The following is a 26,251-nucleotide window of genomic DNA, read 5'->3' on the forward strand; positions in this document are numbered from 1 at the left end:
AATACTAAAGAGCAAGACAAGAAACATTTTATTACAAAAAGCCATAGCACAGGATCAGGTATACAAAGTCTGACGATCCTTCACTACACAAATCCACTTAGTTTATGTGCTGGGAAGTGCACACTGAATTACTCCCTCTCAGTAATACAGCCATAGGAGTTGTTTATGCGCATGACTGTGTAGCTTAATCCCTAGCCAATAATTTGTAATACTACTTTTAAAAGTGCTGAATTTATAAAGATTTTATTCTATTGTATAGAACACTTGAGTGACTACCATTTCAGTAACAAGTTTTGAAACATAAGTTTTGATAACAGCTTACTTTCTCATCACCCCAAAAAGAAAGAGATATCAAAGCGATTTCTGTTTAACATGTCTGACTGATCACCATGCTACGGTAATGGGTAGGCTGAAAGTCAGGTGGTAGTAAATAACCCGATCCCCTGCAGGGACCAATGGCTTCAGGCAGATTAGCTTCCTTACGAGTGGTGATGCACCCCCCCTCCCCCTACTCAGTGTAGGAAATGACAATGGAACCCATCAAAGTAGTGACTGACCCCAGATAAGGGGAAGCTGCAATAGGCATCTGTACTCCATATTAGAAGCAACCTGATCATCTGCTGGCAGTAGCCCTAAATTGTCTCTGGAAGTGGGGACCCCTTTTTAATAACAGCCTAAAATGAAAATCAGACTCGGAAAAGGCTAGTGCAATGCCCAGAAGTAATGTGCAGTTCTTATGCTGGAAGAACTGAAGTGAACAGCCAGTAGAAAGCATCATGACGATGGCATTAATCAACCTTGTGACACTGACAGAAAATGCAGAAGTGATTGATTTTATGGAGAAGGAGAATTTTTGCTAGTTGCTTTACGTCGCACCAACACAGATAGGTCTTATGGTGACGATGGGACAGGGAAGGGCTGGGAGTGGGAAGGAAGCAGCCATGGCCTTAATTAAGGTACAGCCTCAGCATTTGCCTGGTGTGAAAATGGGAAACCACGGAAAACCATTTTCAGGGCTGCCGACAGTGGGGTTCGAACCTACTATCTCCCGAATACTGGATACTGACCGCACTTAAGCGACTGTAGCTATCGAGCTCGGTGAGAAGGAGAATATAGCTATCACGGGATTGAGGGAGGTTAAGTAGAGAGGAAAAGAAAGAAGCTGAGGAAAGGATACACACTTTATTGGAGTGAAGGATATAAGGCAAAGAATGGAGTGGGGACAATAACCAACAAGATCTTAGATGAGTACCGGTATGTGGATAAGGTGGACTACATAAGTGACAGAATAATAAAGATACAATTGAGGACAGAGTATGAGAGTATGCACCCCAGTCAGGAGATAAAGAATAAATGTGGACAATTTCTGGAGACACTGGGGAGCAAAATAAAGGATGAAGAAGTGACATTGGAGGCTTCAATGCAATGATTGAATATAACAGGAAAGGAATGGAAGAAATAATTTGACCTTTTGGATATGGAAAAACTAATGAAGAGCGAGAGAAGTTGATGGATTTTTGAGTGAGAAATGGGTTAAGTGTGGGCAATCTGTGATTCAGGAAGAAGAATAGTACAAAGATAACAAGACATGGATGGGGAAACAGTAGGACAAAGACTGTAATTGATTACCTCTTTGTGGAAAGTGCAAATCTTAAAGACAGTTGTCAGATATAACAACCTAACAACCTTCCCAGGAGGAGCCTTTCATGGAGACCATAGAGAAGTGGTAGCAAAACAAAGTAGAAAAAATAATGAATGTGAAAGAAGTAAAAGAGATGAAAAAGTATGGAAATTAAAATATATGGACAGAAAGATAAATTCTAATATAAACTGAAACAGCACTTGCTGAGGTGGGAATATGAAACTGGAATGGGACATGTTTTGTACATTGCTTGCACATGTTTTACCATTTGTTTTTCAAATCATTTTCATTATATTACTTTCTTTCCTTTGCTCTGGAAACACTTTCTATTGTAAGCATTTTCTAAATAAAGGAAAGTTATAACAATATTATCTCTTCCACCATATTTAAATCCTGAAGAACTGCATCTCCCAAACTTGTAACATGTCTAATATACTAATATACTAATCAATAATTATGTAATCAACTCCTCACAATTATTTTTAAATGTTCAACTGTTTTATTGTATCCTTTGTACTCAGATGCAATCTCCAGCTCAAGAAAGTTAAAAAAAAATTAATGGCATTTGTAAGCCATGCAGAGAGTGCTTGTGACAGAATAGCTGAAAGAGTGAAAGATAAGGAGGTGGAATGAGAGAGTAAAGTAAGCAGTGAAAGATAAAAAGCATGGCAAGTATAGAATAGGGACAAAATGGAAGAATGTAGATGAGTATCAGGAAATAAAAAGAAAATACAAGAAACTAGTAAATAAAGAAAAACAAAAATAGGGAAGGATTAACACGAGAGTTGGAAGACATGCATAGTGGACTTGTAAGAAGGAAAAGAAAGTGTGTGAAAGGGGAAAGAGGAGAGAGAACAATACAACCAGAGAAGATAAGGAAAAGCTAGAATTACTTTGATGAACTCCTAAATGTGAGAAGTGGCTCAGACGAAATAATTCTTCAACGGCCTCAACTACCTTGTACAGGAATTTTAATTTAACGCCATGTGGCTGTCTGCTTGTCAATTTCGATGTTCAGTTTTACTCTAGGCCTACTAGATAGCAGATTAAACTCTCTTGGGCATGTATGGCTCAGTTTTAATGAATTTTGTTGGCTTAACACCAAATGTGTCGCCAGAGATCCTTTACATGCCAGCAAGCCAACTGTATCTTGCAACCCGAAAACAGGTGCAGTGAATACAATATGAAAATTAACCTTACCAAGACTAAAGTGACATCAGTAGGGAAGAAACCTAAGAGAAATGAATGTCAAGTTAGGAATACAAAACCAGAACAGGTAGATCATTTCAAGTATTTAGGCTGTGTATTCTCCTAGGATGATAGTATGGTAAGTGAGATTGAATTAAGGTGCAGTAAAGCTAAAGCAGTGAGTTTGCAGTTGCAATCAATAGTATTCTGTAAGAAGGAAGTCGGCTCCTGGACGAAACTATCTTTACACCAGTCTATTTTCAGACCAAATTTGCTTTACAGGAGTGAAAGCTGGGTGGACTCAGGATGATTCATTCATAAGTTAGAAGTAACAGACATGACAGCAGCAAGAATGTTCGCTAATATAAATGGATGGGAACAATGGCTAACTCAGGAATGAACTTGGTTGATAAAGCTGTACGCATAAACCAGCTTTGATGGTGGAGTCATGTGAGGAAATGGAGGAATATTGGTTACCTAGGAGAATAATGGACTCAGTCATGAAGGATAAGATAAGGAAATCCAAGATTATGATGGTTAGACTGTTTGTAATACTTTAAAGACTAGAGGTATAGAACTACACGAGGCCACAGAACTAGGTAGTTAGAAGTAAAGGATTGTGGTGACGGCATGTAGTACTAATCTTCCTTTCTCTTTTTTCTTGTAGTTTTGTGACCTTGCCTACTTTCAACTTTACCTTCACTGTTCTATGGTCACCCCCAGAGGCTTCCCCAAGGCATAGTTTTAATATCCATAAGATCTTTCCGATGTCCTTTTTCCACTAATGTGTAATCAATCAACATTTTCATTCTTCTCTCTCCCATCCATACCATGTAATCTTCTGCCTGAACCATGTGATTACTATTATTAGGTGGTTCCTCAGGCACAAGTCTAGTAACATATCCCTTTCTTGATTGTTGCCATATCTGTATGGCCCTAGAATCTCTTCTCTTCCCAGTCTGTCTTCCCTCTTGTGCATTCAGATATCCCATTATAATTACTTCCTTGCCTTCTGCATACTTCTCTTCTTCCAGGAATTGTTCTGTATTCTCTTTATTTCCAGTTTGTGGAGCATTCAACATTATACATAATAAATCATTAGAATTTACCTCATTGGTTTAGCTCCTCACATTTGTCAGGAACTCTATCAAGTGCAATATGCATAGTTCAGGGAAAGGAATTGTGCTGATGCATCTAGTTTCCAATAATGTTTTCTGTTATATCTAATGTTGTCAGAACCTCCTTTAATTTTTGTTGGCCATATCAGCCCCCTGAAGTAAATTCTGGCCCAAAAACACTAACCTACGAATAAAGGTCAGGAGTATTGGAGGAGTAATGAAAAAGTGAACCAAAGTGGTTGAAACAGATTGCCTTGTAACTTGCAAACCAATGGTAAGATTTTTTTCCTATTTGCTTTACGTCGCACCGATACAGATAGGTCTTTCGGTGATGACGGAAAGGCTTAGGAATGGGAAGGAAGCGGCTGTCGCCTTAATTAAGGTAGAGCCCCAGCATTTGGCTGGTGTGAAAGTGGGAAACCACAGAAAACCATCTTCAGGGCTGCCGTCAGCGGGGTTCAAACACACCGTCTCCCGGATGCAAGCTCACAGCTGCACGCCCCTAACTGCATGGCCAACTCGCCCAGTCCAAAGGTAAGTGTAGGCTGCAAATCAATGTAAGGGAATCGGTAGAACCAAAACTTGGGTGAGGCAGAGGCATTTAACATCCCATTAACAACATAAATCACTATTTTTATATTGTAAAGATTATATCCACTTGACTGAACTTTATGATTAACACTCTGAATAACAAGGCTACAGAGTTCATTCTAGATAAGCTGTTTTAGCATCTATTCATTGTTATAGACTTAAAGAGAAGTCAGGATACTGGCTTATGGTTTGGAGCATGTTACAGAAATGGGAGTAATATGATCATGGTCTGAAAGAGAGGGCTTGCATATCTTTGACCTGAGTCTTATACAACAATCTGATAGCAAATGACACAATATATACCTTATAATCTTGCCTCTCAAATTACGTATATGAATGAGTTCATGTATCTGAGTTAAATGTACCTTTGTGTTGAATGTCTTGACTTGGAGGAAACCATACAAATTGTGTGCTACAAACAGCATTCTGGTACGTGCTACCAAACTTATATCCTAGATTTGAAGAGTACATGCAAACAAACGTCGTGTCATTTTAGTAAAAATAGAGTTATTTACAGAATAAAGGTCTACGATATGTGCTTTACCTGCACTTGACTTAGTTTGAGCATACTGCAACAGATGGCCTTAAGTATTCCAAAATTCTACAGCAAAATGCACTTTAACCCTAAAACTGTAGACAGTCTTGCAGGAAGACTGAGAAGTATTTTGTCTTGGAGGAACAGTTTCTAAGTTCAAATACATCCATCACTTCCAATGGCTGAGAAGCAAAATGGTTGTCAAATCAAAATTAAACACACTATTTTCAATTCTTTGTATGACCGTACCAAGGACAACAATGATTGTATGGACATCGATCAAAAAGCAGCATTTGTTGACTGTTGTAAGGACCCTGATCACAATACAGGAAAAAAGACAGGGTGCTAAGAAATCAAGATGAAGACCACAACTAAATTTGAACACAAAAATGTCAAAAGTTTCTGGCTAGATGATTTTCCAGCTCCGGTTTCCCGGGTGTGGTGTACAAGCGCTTGCCACTTCTTGTCAAAGTATAGTTTATGTTCCTTTGTTGCTCCCACTTGAGATTCCTCTTGCTGATCTCCAATTTCACTGTGTCTATCCATCTATTTCTTGGCCTCCCCACTGGCCTCTCCCTTTTAACTTCTCGGTCAAAGTAATTCTTTTCTGTTCTCGTTCTGTCAACATCTCCAAACCATTGAAGCCCGTATCTTCCTAAAAGCTCAGTAATGGGGTATTTTGATGCCACCTCCTTCCTATTTGCCTCATTTCTAATCTTGTCCTTCCTGGTCTTTTCGTTCATTATTCTAATAAACTTCATTTCTGTTGACTGGATTTTACTATTAGCCTTGTTATGTAGGGTTACATGTAATGGGTCCATAGGTGAGAAATGGAATGAAGTAGGTATGAAACATTGTCAGTTTTGTTTTCTGGGGTATTTTATCATCCCAGAGTAGATTTCTCTCTTGACGACAATTTTTTTCAATTTGTTTTATGTTGCATTGACGCAGATAGGTCTTATGCTGACAATGGGATAGGAAAGGCCTGCGAGTGGGAAGGAAGCGGCTGTGACCTTAATAAAGGTACAGCCACAACATTTGCCTGGTGTGAAAATGGGAAACCAAGGAAAATCATCTTCAGGGCTGCCGACAGTGGGGTTAAAACCCACTATCTCCCTAATGCAAACTCACAGCTGCATGTCCCTAACCGCATGGCCAACTCATTTGGTGAAAATAAAACTGAGAAGCTTTCAAAATCCTATTTTAAGTATTTCTTGGTTTATTGAGTTATTTTTTGAAATGATACTTCCAAGGTAGAAAAATTAGAAACAGACTAACAGAGTTCCCCCCCAAAATAATGTTTGAAACTGTGCCTTTCTTGTTGATAGTCATTTCAACAGTTTTTGTTTTATTGATGTTGAGTCCATATTCTTTAAACTTGCCATTCCAAAGATTTGGGTTCTCCTGTACTTCTGCTTCATTTTCTCCTCAGATCAGAACATCTGCAAATATCAGAGTGTTAGGCTCTTTGCAATGTTCTTTAATACATTTTGTGATCCAATCCATGACAAACAAGACTGGTGACAAGGCACTTTCCTGCTGGACACCTCTTGGTTTCAAACCAATCTGATCTTCCCTCCCCTACTTGGAGAGATAAAGCATTTTTGATAGGGTGTTTGGCTAGATACATATACTATATACAGTAGAATCCTCTGTAGTCAACACATCCAGTAGTCCGATAGAGCGACCCGTGGTCACATGACACTTTCATTGAGAGAGAGCGAGAGCAAGCGCACGCGCGCGCACAACTGAGTGAACAGCAGTCAGTGTAGACAGTGCTTAGTGCAAATTATTTTGTCACAAATTCATACTGCACGACACAGCAATGCTATGAGTACATTCAATACGTGTCACATGGGTTGAGGAAAATAACACAGTAGCAACCAGGTTTAAAAAGACAGTTCTATAAAACTCTTAAAGCAAAAAAGAAAATTAACAATTTTATTTTGCAGACTAGGCCTACTGATATTCAAGATGGATTTTAAATTAATCATGGTTATAATTTGCTATTCATATAATAAGATGAATTTTTCATTTAATATGTATAAACACAGTACTGTTTTTCTTTTAATAAGTACAGTACTCTTAGCAGTACACAGTATTGTTCCAGTTCTTTTTTTCAATAAACACTTATTTAAATAACTATGTACTGGGTGAGTTGGCCATGCAGTTAGGATCGGGTAGCTGTGAGCTTGCATTTGGGAGATGATGGATTCGAATCCTACTGTATGCAGCCCTGAAGACAGTTTTCCATGGTGTCCCATTTTCACACCATGCAAATGCTGGTGTTGTACCTTAAGGCCATGGCTGCTAACTTCCCAATCTTAGCCCTTTCTCATCCATGCATCACTGTTAACCTTTGATGTGTTGGTGCAACATTAAACTACTAGTAAAAAAAGTTTTTTCATTGAACATCCAGTAAGCTGACAAATCTCTATAATCTTACAAGGCCCGGTTCCATACATGTCAGACTAGACAGACCCTACTGTATATGTGATGGTCTCCAGGAAACCATACCTTACGTCGAAAAATCACTTTTTTTTTGTTTATTGCATATTTTGATAGTAGATAAATTTGTGATCATTTTAGTGAAAACCAGAAGTCTCTAGCTTAAAAACTGATTACTTTATGTAACTTTGAATTCCTCCTCTGCAAACCATGTGACCTTGCCGCGGTGGGGAGGCTTGCGTGTCCCAATGATGCAGATAGCCGAGCCGCAGGTGCAACCATATCGGATGGGTATCTGTTGAGAGACCAGACTAACGAATGGTTCATCGAAAGGGGGGTAGCAGCCTTTCGGTAGTTGCAAGGGCGGCAGTCTAGATGATTGACTGATACGGCCTTGTAATAATACTCAACATGGCTTAGCTATGTTGATACTGCTACACGGCTGAAAGCAACGGGAAACTACAGCCGTAACTACCTCCCGAGGACATGCAGCTCTCTCTGTATGAATGATGTACTGATGATGGCTTCCTCCCGGGTAAAATATTCCGGAGGTAAACTAGTCCCCCATTCGGATCTCCGGGTGGGGACTACACGAGAGGGGGCGATCATCAGGAAGATGGATACTGACATTCTGCGAGTCGGAGCGTGGAATGTTAGAAGTTTGAATCGTTGTGGTAGGTTAGCCTATCCATCCCCCTTTTCAGATTCTCTAAAGTTAGATGTAGTTGGAATAAGTGAAGTACGTTGGCAGGAAGAACAGGATTTTTGGTCAGGCGACTACCGAATTATCAACACGAAATCAAACAGGGGAAATGCAGGAGTTGGTTTAATAATGAATAAGAAAATAGGGCAGCGGATAAGCTACTACGACCAGCATAGTGAAAGAATTATTGTTGTCAAGATAGACACCAAACCAATGCCCACCACAATTGTGCAGGTCTATATGCCTACTAGTTCAGCGGATGATGAAGAAATCGAAAGAATATATGAGGAGATAGAAGATTTAATTCAATATGTAAAAGGTGACGAGAATCTAATTGTGATGGGAGACTGGAATGCAGTGATAGGCCAAGGAAGAGAAGGTAGTACAGTAGGAGAATTCGGATTGGGACAAAGGAACGAAAGAGGAAGTCGGCTGGTTGAATTCTGCACTGATCATAATTTAGTCCTTGCCAATACTTGGTTCAAACACCACAAACGGCGGCTTTATACGTGGACGAGACCTGGAGACACTGGAAGGTATCAAATAGACTTCATTATGATTAGGCAGAGATTCAGAAACCAGGTGTTGGATTGCAAAACTTTCCCAGGAGCAGACGTGGACTCTGACCACAACTTGTTGGTCATGAAATGCCATCTGAAGTTGAAGAAATTGAAGAAAGGAAAGAATGCAAAAAGATGGGATCTAGACAAGTTGAAAGAAAAGGGTGTGAGAGATTGTTTCAGGGAACATGTTGCACAAGGACTAAATGAAAAGGCTGAAGGAAACACAATAGAGGAAGAGTGGAGAGTCATGAAAAATGAAGTCAGTAGGGCAGCTGAAGAAATGTTAGGAAGGAAGAAAAGATCAACTAAGAATCAGTGGATAACTCAGGAGATACTAGACCTGATTGATGAACGACGAAAATACAAGAATGCTAGAAATGAAGAGGGCAGAAAAGAATACAGGCGATTAAAGAATGAAGTGGATAGAAAGTGCAAGGTACCTAAGGAAGAATGGCTGAAGGAGAAGTGCAAGGATGTCGAAGACTGTATGGTCTTGGGAAAGGTAGATGCTGCATACAGGAAAATCAAGGAAACCTTTGGAGAAAGGAAATCTAGGTGCATGAATATTAAGAGCTCAGGTGGAAAGCCACTTCTAGGGAAAGAAGACAAAGCAGAAAGATGGCAGGAGCATATCCAACAGTTGTATCAAGGTAACGATGTAGATAATTTGGTTCTGGAACATGAAGAGGCTGTGGATGCTGATGAAATGGGAGACCCAATTTTGAGGTCAGAGTTTGACAGAGCTGTGAGTGACCTAAATAGGAACAAGGCACCTGGAATTGATGATATTCCCTCTGAACTACTGACTGCCTTAGGAGAAACCAGCATGGTAAGGTTATTTCATTTAGTGTGCAGGATGTATGAGACAGAAGAAGTCCCATCCGATTTTCGGCAGAATGTTGTTATACCTATTCCCAAAAAAGCCGGTGCTGACAGGTGTGAAAACTACCGCACCATTAGTTTAGTATCTCATGCCTGCAAAATTTTAACACGTATTATTTACAGAAGAATGGAAAAACAAGTTGAAGCTGAGTTGGGAGAAGATCAATTTGGCTTCAGGAGAAATGTAGGAACACGTGAAGCAATCCTGACTTTACGTCTGATCTTAGAGGATCGAATCAAGAAGGACAAGCCCACGTACATGGCATTCGTAGATCTAGAAAAGGCATTTGATAATGTTGATTGGAACAAGCTATTTATGATTCTGAAGATGATAGGGATCAGATACCGAGAACGAAGAATTATCTACAACCTGTATAAAAATCAGTCTGCAGTGATAAGAATCGAGGGCTTTGAAAAAGAAGCAGCAATCCAGAAAGGAGTGAGACAAGGCTGCAGTTTGTCCCCTCTCCTTTTCAATGTTTACATAGAACAGGCAGTAAAGGAAATCAAAGAGAAATTTGGAAAGGGAATCACAGTCCAAGGAGAGGAAATCAAAACCTTGAGATTTGCTGATGATATTGTTATTTTATCTGAGACTGCAGAAGATCTCGAGAAGTTGCTGAATGGTATGGATGAAGTCTTGGGTAAGGAGTACAAGATGAAAATAAATAAGTCCAAAACAAAAGTAATGGAGTGCAGTCGAACGAAGGCAGGTGATGTAGGAAATATTAGATTAGGAAACGAAGTCTTAAAGGAAGTAGATGAATATTGTTACTTGGGTAGTAAAGTAACTAACGATGGCAGAAGTAAGGAGGACATAAAATGCAGACTAGCACAAGCAAGGAAGAGCTTTCTTAAGAAAAGAAATTTGCTCACTTCAAACATTGATATCAGAATTAGAAAGATGTTTTTGAAGACTTTCGTGTGGAGCGTGGTATTGTATGGAAGTGAAACATGGACGATAACTAGCTCAGAAAGAAAGAGAATAGAAGCTTTTGAAATGTGGTGTTACAGAAGAATGCTGAAGGTGAGATGGATAGATCGAATCACGAATGAAGAGATACTGAATCGAATTGGTGAGAGGAGATCGATTTGGCTAAATTTGACGAGAAGAAGAGATAGAATGATAGGACACATCTTAAGACACCCAGGACTTGTTCAGTTGGTTTTTGAAGGAAGTGTAGGTGGTAAGAACGGTAGGGGTAGACCAAGGTATGAATATGACAAACAGATTAGAGCAGATGTAGGATGCAATAGTTATGTAGAAATGAAAAGGTTAGCACAGGATAGGGTGGCATGGAGGGCTGCATCAAACCAGTCTATGGACTGATGACTCAAACAACAACAACTTTGAATTTGTAAGACAGAATTTATTGAATTTTGAGAAAATCGATTGGAAAATGGGGTATACTACTCAAATAATAAATTAAGGATTTAAGAAAATCTGACCGTTTCTTTGGATAAAGGAATATCAGCTTCACATATTTTTCATAAACATTTAGGAGTTTTATTAGCCTCCATGGCTTAGGTGGCAGCACACCGCTCTCTTATTGCTGAATTCCGCAGTTCAAATCCTGGTCACTCTATGCGAGATTTGTGCTGGACAAAGCGAAGGTAGGACAGGTTTTTCTCTGGGTACTCCAGTTTTCCCTGTCATCTTTCGTTCCAGAAACACTCTTCAATATCATTTCATTTTATCTGTCAGTCATTAATAATTGCCCCAGAGGAGTTAGACAGGCTTTGGCAGCCGACACGATTCCTATCCTCACCGCTAGATGGGGGCTTCATTCATTCCATTCCTGACCCAGTCAGATGACTGGAAACGGGCTGTGGATTTTCATTTCATTTAGGAGTTTTATTCTCCAGAAATTAAATGTGTAAACATGTTCAGAATTTGAAGAAAAATGTTTTTGTCTTGTGGCACACGTATACAGAGACATTCTGTCTTAAAATGTACAACTGATATAAGCATACAATAATAATAATAATAATAATAATAATAATAATAATAATAATAATAATAATAATAATAATAATAATAATAATAATCATAATAATAATAATAAAAATGATGATGATGAAGAATGAATCGGTGATAAATGAAATGCTACAAGTTCATCCTAGTTGTTGCCTAACAACATTGTCTATCATGAATGTGAATCAATAATATCTACAATGCGTAAAAGAAGAATTTCCTTTTTCTGTCACATATCAAGATTACCAGACAGCAGGATATTGAAACAACTATTTGATTACTTTTTGAAAAATAAAATCAATTATAATTGGTTCAAAGAAGTTCAGGTTGATTTAGAAGAATTGGGTATAAATCGGCAACAAATCAAAGACAGAAAAGAGAAGAGGATTTTGAAGAACAAAAGCATAAGTCTCAAACTAAAAACAGTTGAACAGGAACAATATACTATATTGGACACACAAAGGGCTTCCAGGTCGGAAAGGATGAGAAAGTTCTGGGAGAAGAAAAAGAAGAAATTAACTCAAACGTATTGATTTAAGCGCTCCAATGTGGGCGTAAATAAATAAATAAATAAATAAATAAATAAATAAATAAATAAATAAATAAATAAATAAATAAATAATAATTTTGTATATTTTAGAAGATTGTTCTGAAACTATACACAGTCTGTATCCAATTAATGATTTACATTACTAATCTATCTTATATCCTCCAATAATAAAACTTAATTGTTGCTCATTTTCTTGGAATGTTCTTAATTATGTATGGCTTTTCCTTTTGCGAACATCACCCGGCACACTATTTGGCCCAGGTTCAGAGGCCTTAATGTCGCCTGGCCGTTGGGACAACAAATCCCCCATTTCCACTGTGCAGTACTCTCAAATGTTGTCCAACAGATATTTCGTCCTTTCTACAGTCATGCCTTTTACTTCCAACATCTTAAGTAGGTTCTGAGGAATATTATCTGCATCTTCACAATTACAGTTGGAAAATAAAGAAAGAAATCACAGCACTATGACCGGGTGCCTGTGCAGTTATAAAATATGCAGCCAAGTAAATGTCTATAAATGTAACTGCATTATCTTGATGCACAAACTGGTCATTTCATATTTTGGTACAAGAAGACAATACAGGGACTTCAATTAAGAAACCATGTCTGAAGTCTCCAATGTTAAATTCCTATTGCAACTTAAGGTATGGTTTTGTTAGACTGCACAGCTTGTTACCAAGTTTTTTTGAAGACTATTCCGTATGGTCATGTCATCGTCACCCCTTTCATCACTCTGTTGAAGGATCAGGCTAACAGATGGCACTGAAATCTAAAAATCGATATTTCTGGTCCTTCCTGCTTTTTTCCTTCGTAGCTTAAAATTTTGTCTTGTGGTTTAAGGTATGTCTTCCTGAAGTGTGTCACATATACATTTATTTTCTGGAAGATCTAACTGAAGATACTGTATGCTGATGATATTATCCTCAAAAGTGAAGATCAAAAGAACCTACACTGGAGAGAAGTTCTAGAAACATCAGGACTGGAGATCAGCAGACAGAAAACAATACATGTAGAGTAACTTCAACACTAATGCACAAAAGACAATCCACCTGCAAGACACCCCACTTAGAGAGATGGACACCTTCATGTATCACTGAGCGACATGGCCGTGTGGTTAGAGTCACGTAGCTGTGAGGTTGTATTCAGGAGGTGGTCGGTTCAAACTCCATCATCGGTAGCCCTGAAGATGGTTTTCCATCTTCACATTAGGCAAATGCTGGAGTTTTTACCGTAAGGACATGGCTGCTACCTTCCTAATCCCAGGCCTTTCCCATTCTTCGATCGCTGAAAACCTTTGATGTGTTAGTGTGACATTAAACACTAGGAAAAGAAAAACCTCCACATATCTTGGATCAACTCACTCAAAAGATGGAATCGCCAACACATAGATCAATTATCATATGTGCTCTGGATGAATGAAATGGAGAGAACTATCCGGAGTAATAAGTGATATGAGAATACCAGTGGGTACAAAGGGTAAGGTTTACAAGACAGCTGTAAGACCAGCTATGAAAAAAGATGCCGAGTATTGGGCTGTTAAGAAACAACACATAGAAGTTGCAAGGTGCTGAAATGAAAATGCTGTCACTTTACTGGGCAAAGTAAAAAATGACCATATGGAAGCTTGAAGATCACGTCCATAGCAGACAAGCTCTCCGAGTGCAGGTTTAGATGTTATGGCCATGTAAAAACCAGACCACCACATGAGAAAATGAGTGGTGCAAATCAGAACTAAGCCAAAGAGGAAGAGAAGAACTCATCAAACATGGACGTCTTTTGATACAGATTTGAATTCCTATAGAGAACTTGAAATACTCGTCCTGAAAGTAAATTCATAATTCCAATACTATTGGTTCGTTATTGGAAATGATAAACTATTTAGCTGAAAAATGTATAATTTCCAATAACAGACCAATTCTATTAGAACTATGGATGTCTGTAGTCAACAGAGACCTGAAGGAAGCAGAGTTATGTCCAGCATCCACCCAGCACAGATTTAACTGGTATATCCAAACTAGGGGAGCCGATCCCAAATGAATGGGTTAATGGCTAAGGAGAAAGAAGATCTAATCAATATTTAGAACTGGTGGATGAATAAGAAAGACAATACTTCTAAGTAAATCATATCCTGAAAATTTGATTCTGTATGCAAAAGAATTAATAAGTTCCTTAGTTCAAATAATTGCATTAATTTATCTTAATTTCATAAGATTATAATATATTTGTCACTTTTGCCATAACTATGTATAAGAGTCTTTCAGCTTTCTATTGTATATGTTATATGTTGGGTATTCAGCCTGAAGGCTGGTTTGATCCTCCACAGTTCTGCCAACAGCTGTCAGATAACCAAGGTGTCACTGAAGATGCATACTATCGGTGTATAATATAGGAAAATTAGAATTAAGATGTACATATGTACAGACAGTATCTAGTTTTGCTTCCAATAGTTTTAGACTGACTTTATGTTAGTAGAATCTGGGCAACCATTTGATAACACGAGTATTTACCCAATCCCGAGTGTACTGGTGATTTAAGGGCAATTGAAAGTACTTTTAAAATATCACTAAAGCTTTGAATAGTCCTTAAATCTTCAACAAATAATCAAAAATAGTAATTCATAATCATTTCCCCTTATCCTGTTAATCTCAGGTTGGAGCTAATATAGTTCATTTCCACTTTCCTCTGTCATTCCACCACTCCTCATTCACTATTGTTGTACAGTCCATGTTTCATATTCACTAAATCCATCCATCTTGTTCTTGGTCTTCAATTTCTCTTCCCCTCCAGCTGCAGTTCCAAACTCCATTTTGTCATACTTCCATTGTTCACCTGCTCAAAGTGCCCAAACCACCTCTGTATCCTATCCAACTTCGCTACTTAAATTGTTTTTCTTACATCCTAACTTTTTTAACTCTGACCCTTGTTCTCAAGAAACTTTATTTCAGCTGCCTGGATACAGTTTTCGTCTCTTTTAGTAATAGGTAAATACTCTGCTTCATACATTGTTGAAAATGAAATGTGTTTTGTACATTGCTTCCTGAGCACCCATTTGTATATATTTTTATCCCTCTGCAGGTTCCTTGCACCGTCCTAGAATGCACTTCCCATTTGTATTCTCCTGCTGATTTCCACAGCCAGTCTAGCACTTACCATTAGTTTACTGTACTTCCTAAGTACTTAAAGTCCCCTACCACTTACCTCCAATTTCTATTTCTCCTTTACTTTCCTTCTTCCTTCCATTACTCATTACCACTGTTTTACTCTTCTCTTTCCCAGTGTTCAGTCTTTCCTTTGACATTGATCATCAGTTCCTATACATTAATCTCCTATATTTTCTGTTGTCTTGAGACAAGGGGAGTTGCAATTGGATGTAAGAATGATTAGAATGAGATTCAGCATTGAAATTCTGCCTTGCACTTCGCTCTTCTGCCTTAAAGTTTAAGTTAATGCTTCAGGTCACCATTCCAACTTAACGAGTCACATTCATGTGATTCTGACGACATTAAACATTTCGCTGCTGGGATCAAATTTACTCAATTGGTGACAAGTGGTCTACCAGTGCTATGGTCTAGTTAACTTGATGTGGAAATTGTGCTCTCAGTGCTGGCATTAAAAAAAGAAAACTGTTTACTTGAAACTTACTTTTATGCTGCTGCAATTTGTTGGCTTACGTGCCAGGAAAAATGGAGATATAAATATCAAAATATTTCTACAAACAATAATACCACCTTGAAACAGAATTTGTTAGCCTAATTTTGATGCTTGTTGTTTAAAAGGGACTAACATCTAAGATCATCAGCCCCTTAGCCTAATGAAGAGGGCCTGTTGGCATAGTCTCCCAGCATTTTGCCATCATATGGGATAATTTTAAACTATAAGAACTTTAATCTGTTTTACGATTCCTCAGCTGATAAGCCATAAATGCTGCCAGTTTTCTCAGAACTTTGTTTTAATGACACACTTAAATATGGTTCTTGCCAGTAGTAGTTAACCTCTAATTTTTTACAATATGATATTTTCTACTAAATATTAATGTAACTGAACTTAGTCCTTAATCTCAGCCTTTATGTGGAAGTACAACTGCACAAACATTTATTGTCTATTGTGTTTAAGAAAGCACTGTAAGTTAATAATATAATAAATCTGACCATAGCACACTGCAAATACTCTCTGCTATACAAATATTCCTTTAGAAGTTTCATCAATAAGACATTAATACACTTTAAAATCAACAACTCTGGACCCAACTGCATATATAAAGGGCACTAAATTACACGTTTTAAATATTGGAAAACATAAAAGTTCATCGTACCATAGAAACAAATCATTATACAACAATTTTCAAAAGTTAACAGCAATTAAGAAACAACATTATATACGAAGTAACTACAATGTACAGTATACAACCTTTAACTTCCAAATGGTGATTCTTCATTTCAGTCTTAATAAGCAGCAGACTAAGTCTTTGTCATGGAGTTTAAGCCAGCTTAACCACAACTAAAAGTACAGCAATAGAACTAAAATATGCTAAATCAGCAACAGTTCATAATGATTCAGTACTAGCATCAGAGGCAAATATTAAAGGAGCAATCGTTTCTACAGAACCGGCTGTAATCAGATCCCAGTTAATGGTAACTTCATATAATACTATAATACACAATGATGCTCAGAGGGACTGATAGCTTTAAGATTACTAAGGAAAGATGTACAGATATTTCTCTTTTCTTTCAAGCATTGTGGTATTGATTCATTCTTTCAGTCTAATGAATTTGCAGACTTTGTCATGAATTGTAAATCCTCACGTTGTTACTATGGTAGTATACTGATAAACTATAGAACAATAACATGTTAGACAACTGACAGTTTGTAAAAATAATAAAATCTCTTACTGTTACAGAACCAGCTGTAGTACTCTAGCAGGAAAACCATGTTTGATAAAATTATCTATTCATAACATCTCCTGTCCATGTAGATGGGTACACTTTTTTTTTTACCTTGTATGGACTTTCTACCGACCTATAAAAAAAGAAAACTGTTAGAAAACAGTCAAAAACAAATCACATTATACAAAAAGAAAAGCATTCTAACTGAACAGTATTATTCTGTTTTAAAAATCCAACCAAACTCTAAATCAGTTTCCAACCATGCCTCCCTTTATTGGACTTTCAAACCTTTGGACATTATTTTCCAATTTTTTTAATGTTCTATATTTTTGGTAAGCAATGTTTATAGCAATCTTTTAAGTCAAGGAAGTAACAAAATAAAATACTTTAGTTCATAACAGTGAATCATTAGATAGCAAAGCATCAGCAAACTGAAATATACAAAGGAGACATAATAAAGAAAGTGTATGTCGTTTTGAAATGTTAGAATTCTAACTTGAAATCCACCTACAAATGAGCAGTGGTTTAAGTCAGACAATGGGCAATCTTGATAATTTTATGTTTTCATGCTTACTAACAACTTTGAAACACCTATATAGTCCAGTCTGTTGCTAAAAGTGTACTTCAGTCAATGATAACGCTATCTTCTTTTCTTTGCAACTCTTATGCAGGAATTCATTTGCCTTGTATGAAATTTACTAAAACATGTCTTTGGATGTGTTGCCATTGATGCTTTCACGACTCGTACTTATAGATATGATACTATGTAGGTTTTTCGGCTTATGCTGTGTCGAGAAAATCAGGTGAAATTCTTTACATTTCACAGAGAACTGTGCTCTGCGTCATCAGAATAAAATCTCGACTGTTCACGAGAAAGACTTCTTAAAAAATGACCTTTTTAAAAAATGTAGATGTTGTAATAGAAGTGGAAATGGTACATCAATTCGTCGCCAGATGGCTCCCTGGATGTGGGACAGTGCTAGCGTTCGAAACAGAAGCTGACCGAACCATCAGAATCAGTCTAAGAGGGTCACATAACATGTGTACGTAACATATGACATTGACACAAGCCTGGAATGAAACATCTGGTGATGAGGAACATACAAATTTGGAAACACCGAGATGAAATAACAATAGTAAAGGGACAATGAAGTGAACTACCTACATAAAACCTTAATGGCTGGCAACCAGGTATTACTTAATTGATAGCCAGTGTCCCTGTTGAAATTGTTAGGATTTCTACGTATTTCCACAGCTTCCCGTATAATCCTGGACCTGTAGTGTCTAGTGTGGGTAAGAGCTCAAGCAATTTGGAACATGACACCATGACCCGATGATAGAGCGTGCTCAGCTATTGCTGATTTGTCTGGCTGGTTGAGACGAATATTACGTTCATTTTCCTAGATACGGGTACCAATGGTCCAATATGTTTGGCTGTTTTACACCTACTGCAAGTACAGGGAATTTTTGTATACCGCAGGATGTAAAAGTGGGGACAATTTGTCCTTGGTTTTACACAGACTGTGAGCAATTTTAGTGGTGGTGCCAAACACGGGTTTTATATTATGTTTGCAGAGGACCTTGACAATTTGACCTGTGGTGTTGTGAATGTAAGGCAAGTAGACAGTTCCCTTCACTTCTTCCTTCTGTGACGGAGTGGCTATGGGAAGTCCACTTTCGCCCGTAGTGGCTAATTTCTTTATGGAGCATTTTGAGGAGAAGGCTATTGCTTTGGTGCCCGTCAAACCTATGATATGGTGGAGGTATGTTGATGCATTTGTGATCTGGACAGAACGTTCTGAGAAACTTCACCTATTTCTAAACCACCTAAATCAGCAACATCCTTCAATTAAATTCACCATGGAGATGGAGTCTGAGGGATGCCTTCTATTCTTGGATGTTGTAGTAAGAAAGAAACCAGACGGCTCCTTAGAACATACCGTCTATCGTAAGCCTACCAACACAAATCGCTAACTTCATGCTGATTCTCACCACCATCCAGCACAAAAACAAGGCATTTTCACAACACTCGCCAAGAGGGCGAGACGAATTTGTGAGCCATCAAATATCCAGGTGGAGACGGGCACGCTCAAAGTCACGTTACAGCGATTTGCAGATTCATAGAGCCCTGCATCCCAGAGAAACGACCAAGCAAAGCTCTCAGAAGGAAAAAGTGAAGGGAACTGCCTACTTGCCTTACATTCACAACACCATAGGTCCTCCGCAAACAATACAAAAACAGTGTTTGGCACCGCCATTAAAATTGCTCACAGTCTGAGTAAAACCAAGGACAAATTGTCCCCACTTTCACATCCTGGGGTATACAAAATTCCTGTACTTGTGGTAAGGTATACATCAGCCAAACATGCCGGTCCATTGGTACCCGTATCAAGGAACATGAACGTAATATTCATCTCAACCAGCCAGACAAATTGGCAATAGCTGAGCACACTATCGTTGGGTCATGATGTCATGTTCCAAGATGTTCAACCTCTTACCCACACTACACACTACAGATCCAGGATTATACAGGAAGCTGTGGAAATACATAGAAATCATAAGAATTTCAACAGGGACACTGGCTATCAATTAAGTAATATCTGGTTGTGAGCCATTAAGGATTTACGTAGGTAGTTCCCTTCGCTGTCCCTTCACTATTGTTATTTCGTCTCGGTGTTTCCAAATTTGTACGTTCCTCATCGCTAGATGTTTCATTCAAGGCTTGTGTCATTATCATACACCTGTCTATGTCATGTTATGTACACATGTTATGTGACCCTCTTAGACTGATTCTGATGGTTCAGTCATCTTCCGCTTCAAACGCTACCGCTGTGCCACATCCGGGAAGCCATCTGGTGATGAACATACCATTTCCACTTCTATTATAACGTCTAAATTTCAAAAGTCATTGTTTAAGAAGCCTTTCTCATGGACAGTCTAGATTTTCTTCTGATGAAGCAGGGCACAGTTCTCTGCAAAACGTAAAGAATTTCACCTCATTTTCTTGAATCGGCATACGCCCAAAAGCCTATACAGTATCATGTCTATGTCTTTGGATAACTAATTCAGCATTGTCAAAAATGGCCACTGGTGGCTTTCACCTTTGTTTTGCCACAAGTCTGCCCATAGCTCTTTGTATCCTGAGCTCGAAAGGTCATTTTTGCAGTCATGCCAGCTGTAATGTAAAAGAGTTATGCCCTTTTACTAATCTGTTTCCTAGGAGTACCCAATGAGTCGGAAAATCTCAATTCACTACACTGGCGGCGGAAAAATCTGGCTTGGAGGCAAATTTTTCCTCTAAGCCAGAGGAGAAACCCCCTCTTCACTGCTAATTTTGAATAAAATGAATGTAGAATTTAATGAAAGTGAAGAGGAAGAAGCTCTTTTTAAGAAACGGCTTCTTTCAGGGTTGAATTTAGAGTTATTTAGTGAATTGTGGTGCTATAATTTGGAATATGCCTAAATTGTAATTTTAGACCAGGTCATACTACTACTACTACTACTACTACTACTACTACTACTACTACTACTACTACTACTACGTGAGGCTCTGCCTTAAGTGTGCACACTGCTCATTCAAAACAGCGCGTCAGAGTAGGGATGGAATAGATGGAATACTATGATGAACCAGTGTGTTACGTAACAGCAGTACGGCAGCAGAAAATTTATGAACCAGAAGAATGACATGCTAAAGCAGGGCCTCTCAGGGTGCATGCGCATGGTGCATGCACTGTGCACGGTGCAAGAGACGACTTGGCTTGGTTGACCAGAGTGCAGACCCCCCACTCCTCGATTTGGAGCAATAGCGCTTACTCTCTCTTTCCTCATGCCTGTCTCGCTCGCTCCGCCTGTCTCCCTCTGCCCCACTTGCACCGTAGCGCTCCAAATCCAGGCTGACTTGAGCCGAGCATAGGCGAGTTGAGCCGAGCTTAGCCGAGTAGCCCAGAGACGAAGCGTTGATCCGAGCCATGCCGAGCGGCAGCGATGCACAGTGCACGGAGCTCTTGCACCTCTATCTGCACGCGTGAGATTTTGGGCGTTTGAGAGGCCCTGTGCTAAAGTATTCTAACTCTTCAACTATTTCACGCCAATATTCAGTCAGGCTGTTATACTTGGTACGCAGCAGTAATCCCATCTATCGGAGTTGAGCGGCAGCATAAGAGACAAAGAACATCACAACAAACAATGGTCAATGTAATGTTATTGTTGTTCTATGTTATGGGCTTTCAATATTGTAGGCCTTCACATTTAGTTTTCTTCCGACTGAAATACCACTCTTATCATAGTTGGTACAGTAAAACTGAATAAAACATAAATGGCTGGAAATTGTATTCTCTATAACTTTTGTTATGTAGTACTTCGATAGGACCAATAACATAGAAATTCAAAAATTAAATTTTAGGCGCCTTCCCCTAAACTACAATTTCATCCACGGTGAATACAATTGTTTATAACTTAGACTGTAGTTTCTTACTCTATTAAATTAAACTCATTAAATTCTGTTTAACCCATTTTCTCGTGGCTCGGCGTCAATACGGACTTGGCAACAAAAATAAAAATTCACGAATATCAGTGTGATCAAAGCCTGCACGGTAACAACGTATGACAAATGATCGGAAATTTAATTCTACGTAACTTAAGTTATGTAGTATTTATCGATATGACCACTAATAATATAAATATTTGAGAATTTAATTGTAGGCTTTCCCCTAAACTACTATTTCACTCAGCGTGAGTAAAATAATTTATAACCTAGATTGTAGTGGCTCATCCCCCGACTTCACATACCGAATTTCATTAAATTCTCTTCAGCCGTTTTCTCATGATGCGTGTACATACATACAGACAGAGAGACAGACAGAAATTACGGAAAAGTAAAAAGTGCATTTCCTTGTTACTATGGACACGACCAATACAGAAATACCATTCTTTTCAAATTCTGAGCAATGTACAGACAAAACTCTTATTTTATATATATAGGTGTTGTATTGAACAGATGGACCCAATTATACCACTTTTAAGTAATAGATTTGTCAATTATTGTAGAGAAATGGGATAATCCACTTAAAGGTTGTTTCTGTAGTCATGCCAGCTGTAACGTAAAAGAGGTATAATGAAATTTATCAACAGACATGTTAGATAACTTAAATATCCAAATTTTAGCACTTCAGGAAACCAGATACATGGATAAAAATAATTTTGACTCAGGAAATTATAGAATTTACAAAGGCAAGCCAGCAATTTCCCTTCATAAGAGACCATTACAATTTGGCACAGGATTCACTGTAAGAAGAAACATTGTAAACTCAGTACTTAACTTTTCTCCACCTTCTAAAAGAATTTCAACACTATCCATTAAATCAGGAAACAAAGCTTATACATTACTTAATGCACATGCACCCACCAATAACTACAATCAAAAAGATCCACAAATGGTGGAAGACTTCTGGGAACTGCTAGAAGAAACTACAGCCACAATTCCAAATCGTCACATAAAAATTCTATTAGGAGACTTCAATGCCCAAATTGGTAGAGAAAAGAAATTCAGGACCACTGTAGGACTATACCCAGCGCACAATAGAACTAATAAAAATTGAGAAAGATTAATTGATTTTTGCAAAAATTTTGATCTCAAATTAATGTCAACATATTTCCGGGCACTTCCACACAAGAAAACAACCTGGCGATCCCCAAATTTTCACTTGGGAGAATTTCAACTAGATCATGTGGCTATTTCCAAGAAAAATCAAAAAGAAATTATGAATGTTAAAATTAAAAAAGGGATCATTGAATCTGACTATCCTTAATCAAGGTCAAATTTCAACCAACCAGGTCCAAACCAAGAATAACAAAAAACCTGCGTGTCAATCCAGAATTTCTTAAACAGAACACTAGTACTTTCTTTGAAAGTATTCCTACTCACAATCCTTCAAACTGGTTAGAAGACATACTTTTGAAGGCTTCTCGAAATGTTGGCACACCACCCAGGAGTACTTTCCTTGAAAGAATTCCTACTCACAATCCTTCAAACTGGTTAGAAGACATACTTTTGAAGGCTTCTCAAAATGTTGGCACACCAGCCAGGAAACGCAAACATAGGTGGTGGAATGAAACCTGTGTCAAGGCCATAAACTTTAGAACTAAAACCTGGCAGAATTGGAATTCTCATAAAACTGAACAAATCTGGCAGGAATTCGCCAAAATACAGAAACAAACATCAACAGGTCCGTGGATCGAAACCATGCTCTGCTACCAAAATTTAACTGTTACTTCAGCAGCTACACTAAACAACACTACAGCAGTTAAAATAAGAAAAACACTTAACACAGTAAAGGGAGGAAAGAAAGTGTAATTGCACAGTACCAGAAACCACTACACACTCAGCGAAACATCGGCTGAAACTACGCGGAGCTCCGCCGATAACATTTGTAAATATCAGTAGGGCCAACTAGATGACAAACCAGGAAGGTAGGACGGAGCTGGGAACCAACCGAGGGCATAGATACGGCTTAGGTTGCAGTTTCAGAAATAATCAACCGTGATCCTTAATTTTCAAAATATTATTTACAAATGGACTTTACAAATAAATTCCAAACAAATTCCGCCATGCGGAAGGTACAGACACATAACGATAGTAAAATACAACCTGCATGATCTGCTGAGACATTAATATACTAATAATATACGTTCTTTGACAATAGCTTCCTGTAAGTTCAAAGATTCAAACAAACTATACATCTAGTTACAAATCCAGTTGTACAATGCAATTTAGTAGGCAAGAAGAAACTTAATACACTATTACAATTCACAGTGAAGTTAAACAAACTTTTCAAAAACTCTAACGTACATGAAGTGACACGGAACTACCAGAGGCAAAACCCCAAGGTAAACATATTGAACTACAATTTACATATTTAGTGAAACAAGGAACGGGGAATGCCTCAAAAACAAACAGGGAAGCCCAGCTGAAAAGCTAAGGCATCATAAATAATTAAGTGGTGAATCTAGGTGAGGTTAGGGCAGACTCCTATATGATAAGGCAAACGAACATTACAGGAAATTTAAGCTGGAACAGAAATCAAGAGTGCTTACCCCTAAATGGCCCATCCCGGTAGCGAGACGTCAAAACTTCGTACAACCAGACAGACCGCTCACAGACCACAGACAGACCACGAAATGCTGCCTCGCTCTCTTAATAAGGGAAACCCTGGCCTTGGAGTAGCCAATCAGAATGTATAAGCCCACCTATTGCCACCCCAATTCACCGATCACAACTCTTACTTCAGTCGCGAACTTTAACATACTTTCTCGAATACATACGATCCCGAATCTTCCATTTCCAGAATAGTCAGAAAATACTTTCTAGAATACATAACCAACAAAAGGCAACACACCCTGTTCAAAAATTCATGTAACAACTTTCTGGATACTTCCAGTAAATATAGAAATGAAATCTACTATTTACAAATACCATATGTTATCAAAATATTACACTGTACAGGTTAGGTCATTTCATGGAATACAAACAAAACATATCACCACACTTCAGATCATACAGTAAGTACTATGGAAGGTTTACAAATAAAGTCTTCAATAAACACTTTCCACTTCCAATACATTCTACACCTGTGACATCTTCCTCCCCCGAAAGTCGAGCCACGCTCGACCATTAACATAATTTTACTGGGGAGAAAGCGATCAATTTATAAAACTTTCTCACACAGTATAGATAGGAAAGATACATGACCCTAACAATCGTGATTTCTTGAAGTTGACTTTCCAACAATAAACAAAACAAACTGTCACTACATCAAAGGTCCTTTTAGTAGCCTGGAGTTTATGGTTTACCACTAATTTTCAAAAATAATAAAGGTGTTCACTTCGCGTTTTACGTGGCTGTTCCCCACTTGTATGGCTAACGGCAACACCACCATCTCGTGCTTGAAACAGATATTTGCTTCATTTGGACTGTCAATTTTTGGTAAGTGATAACGCAAGAGCCTTTACTTCTGTCCAGTTCCGGAATTTCTGTTTTGATCTATCCATTGCTCATGTAACCACTACCCGATTTTACCCGAAGCCAAATTATGCTGAGAGAGTGAATCGTAACCTGCGATCTGTCCTCATCGCTTATCTTCCTCAGTCCACTCCAAGTGGGATTCTTCACTAAACTGGTTGTCGTTTGCATTTAACACTGCTGTCCATGAAAGCCACAAGCAAACCCCTGCTTCGTTAATGTTGGCTTTTACCCCAAATTCTCCTCTATCTAATCTGTGGTCAATTAATGATCTTCTGTCCGACGATGCCAGCCCAGAAAAGATCCGAGCTAATTGGCACCATGCACGAAAGAACTTGAAGGTTTATTACGCTAAGGTCCAGCATAATTACAACCACGGGCGAAGACCGCACGATCTGTCTGTGGGTGACCAGGTGTTTATTAAAACGCACCCTGTCAGTATTGCTGCGGACCATGTTATCAGTAAGTTGGCCCCCAGATTTCAAGGTCCCTGCACCATCTTAAAGTTCCTTACCCCAGTGACATTATTGGTGAGTGATCCCAAAAGAAAAAGGATCAGCAGAGTCCATCTCTCCCAGGTCAAGGTACCTTAAGTCAGGTAGGGAGGGGTAGATACCATTGTTGGTGACCATGTAGATTTAGTTGTAAGCTATTTGTAAAATTTTAGTTATAAGATAATTATGTGTTTATTGTAAGGTATTTATAAGGTAATGATAAGTTTTGTTGAAAGTTAGTCGTAAGTAATGTGTAGGTAAATACTTTATGTATCCTGTAGTGTAATGGATTTGGTATTATAAGTTAGGTAGGTTTTAGTTTAGGGTCACTGCTTGGAATTTATTCCCTTTACTTTCAGGTTTAGGGTGAACTCCTGTAGTTCCTTTCACCCCCACCGTAAACTGGTCAAAAGAATGAATTAGAGTGCTTACCCCGGGGCTAGTGCCCTAATATCCCTGGTGTGCAAGGGGGAGTCCCTACTGCATACTCATTAAGCCACCCATTGGGTGACTCTACGCAAGAACTTTGAGCCCAGCAGCATACTTTTACCTCAAGTATTCCCCTGTCTGCTGCGGTTTGTTTATGTTACAGTGACTGCAGTGACCAGCTTCTTCTGACAGCAACCTGAAGTGCCAAGTTGGGAGGCGCACTCTGTGCCTAG

The 26,251-nt window shown here is 38.5% G+C and overlaps 1 protein-coding gene across 1 annotated transcript in view; it reads right to left on the reverse strand.

Annotated features, from left to right (window-relative positions):
- Window positions 1-11,823: 11,823 nt before the first annotated feature.
- The window catches only part of LOC136881104 (DNA-dependent metalloprotease SPRTN), a 184,417-nt gene continuing 169,989 nt past the window's right edge, over window positions 11,824-26,251 (reverse strand). Inside the window, exon 6 of the mRNA XM_067153741.2 lies at window positions 11,824-17,211. Coding sequence (XP_067009842.1) covers window positions 17,204-17,211 — 8 coding nt within the window. The 3' untranslated portion in view covers window positions 11,824-17,203. The remainder of the gene's footprint in view (window positions 17,212-26,251) is intronic.

The sequence above is a fragment of the Anabrus simplex genome, chromosome 1 (assembly GCF_040414725.1).
Source record: "Anabrus simplex isolate iqAnaSimp1 chromosome 1, ASM4041472v1, whole genome shotgun sequence".
NCBI lineage: Eukaryota > Metazoa > Arthropoda > Insecta > Orthoptera > Tettigoniidae > Anabrus > Anabrus simplex.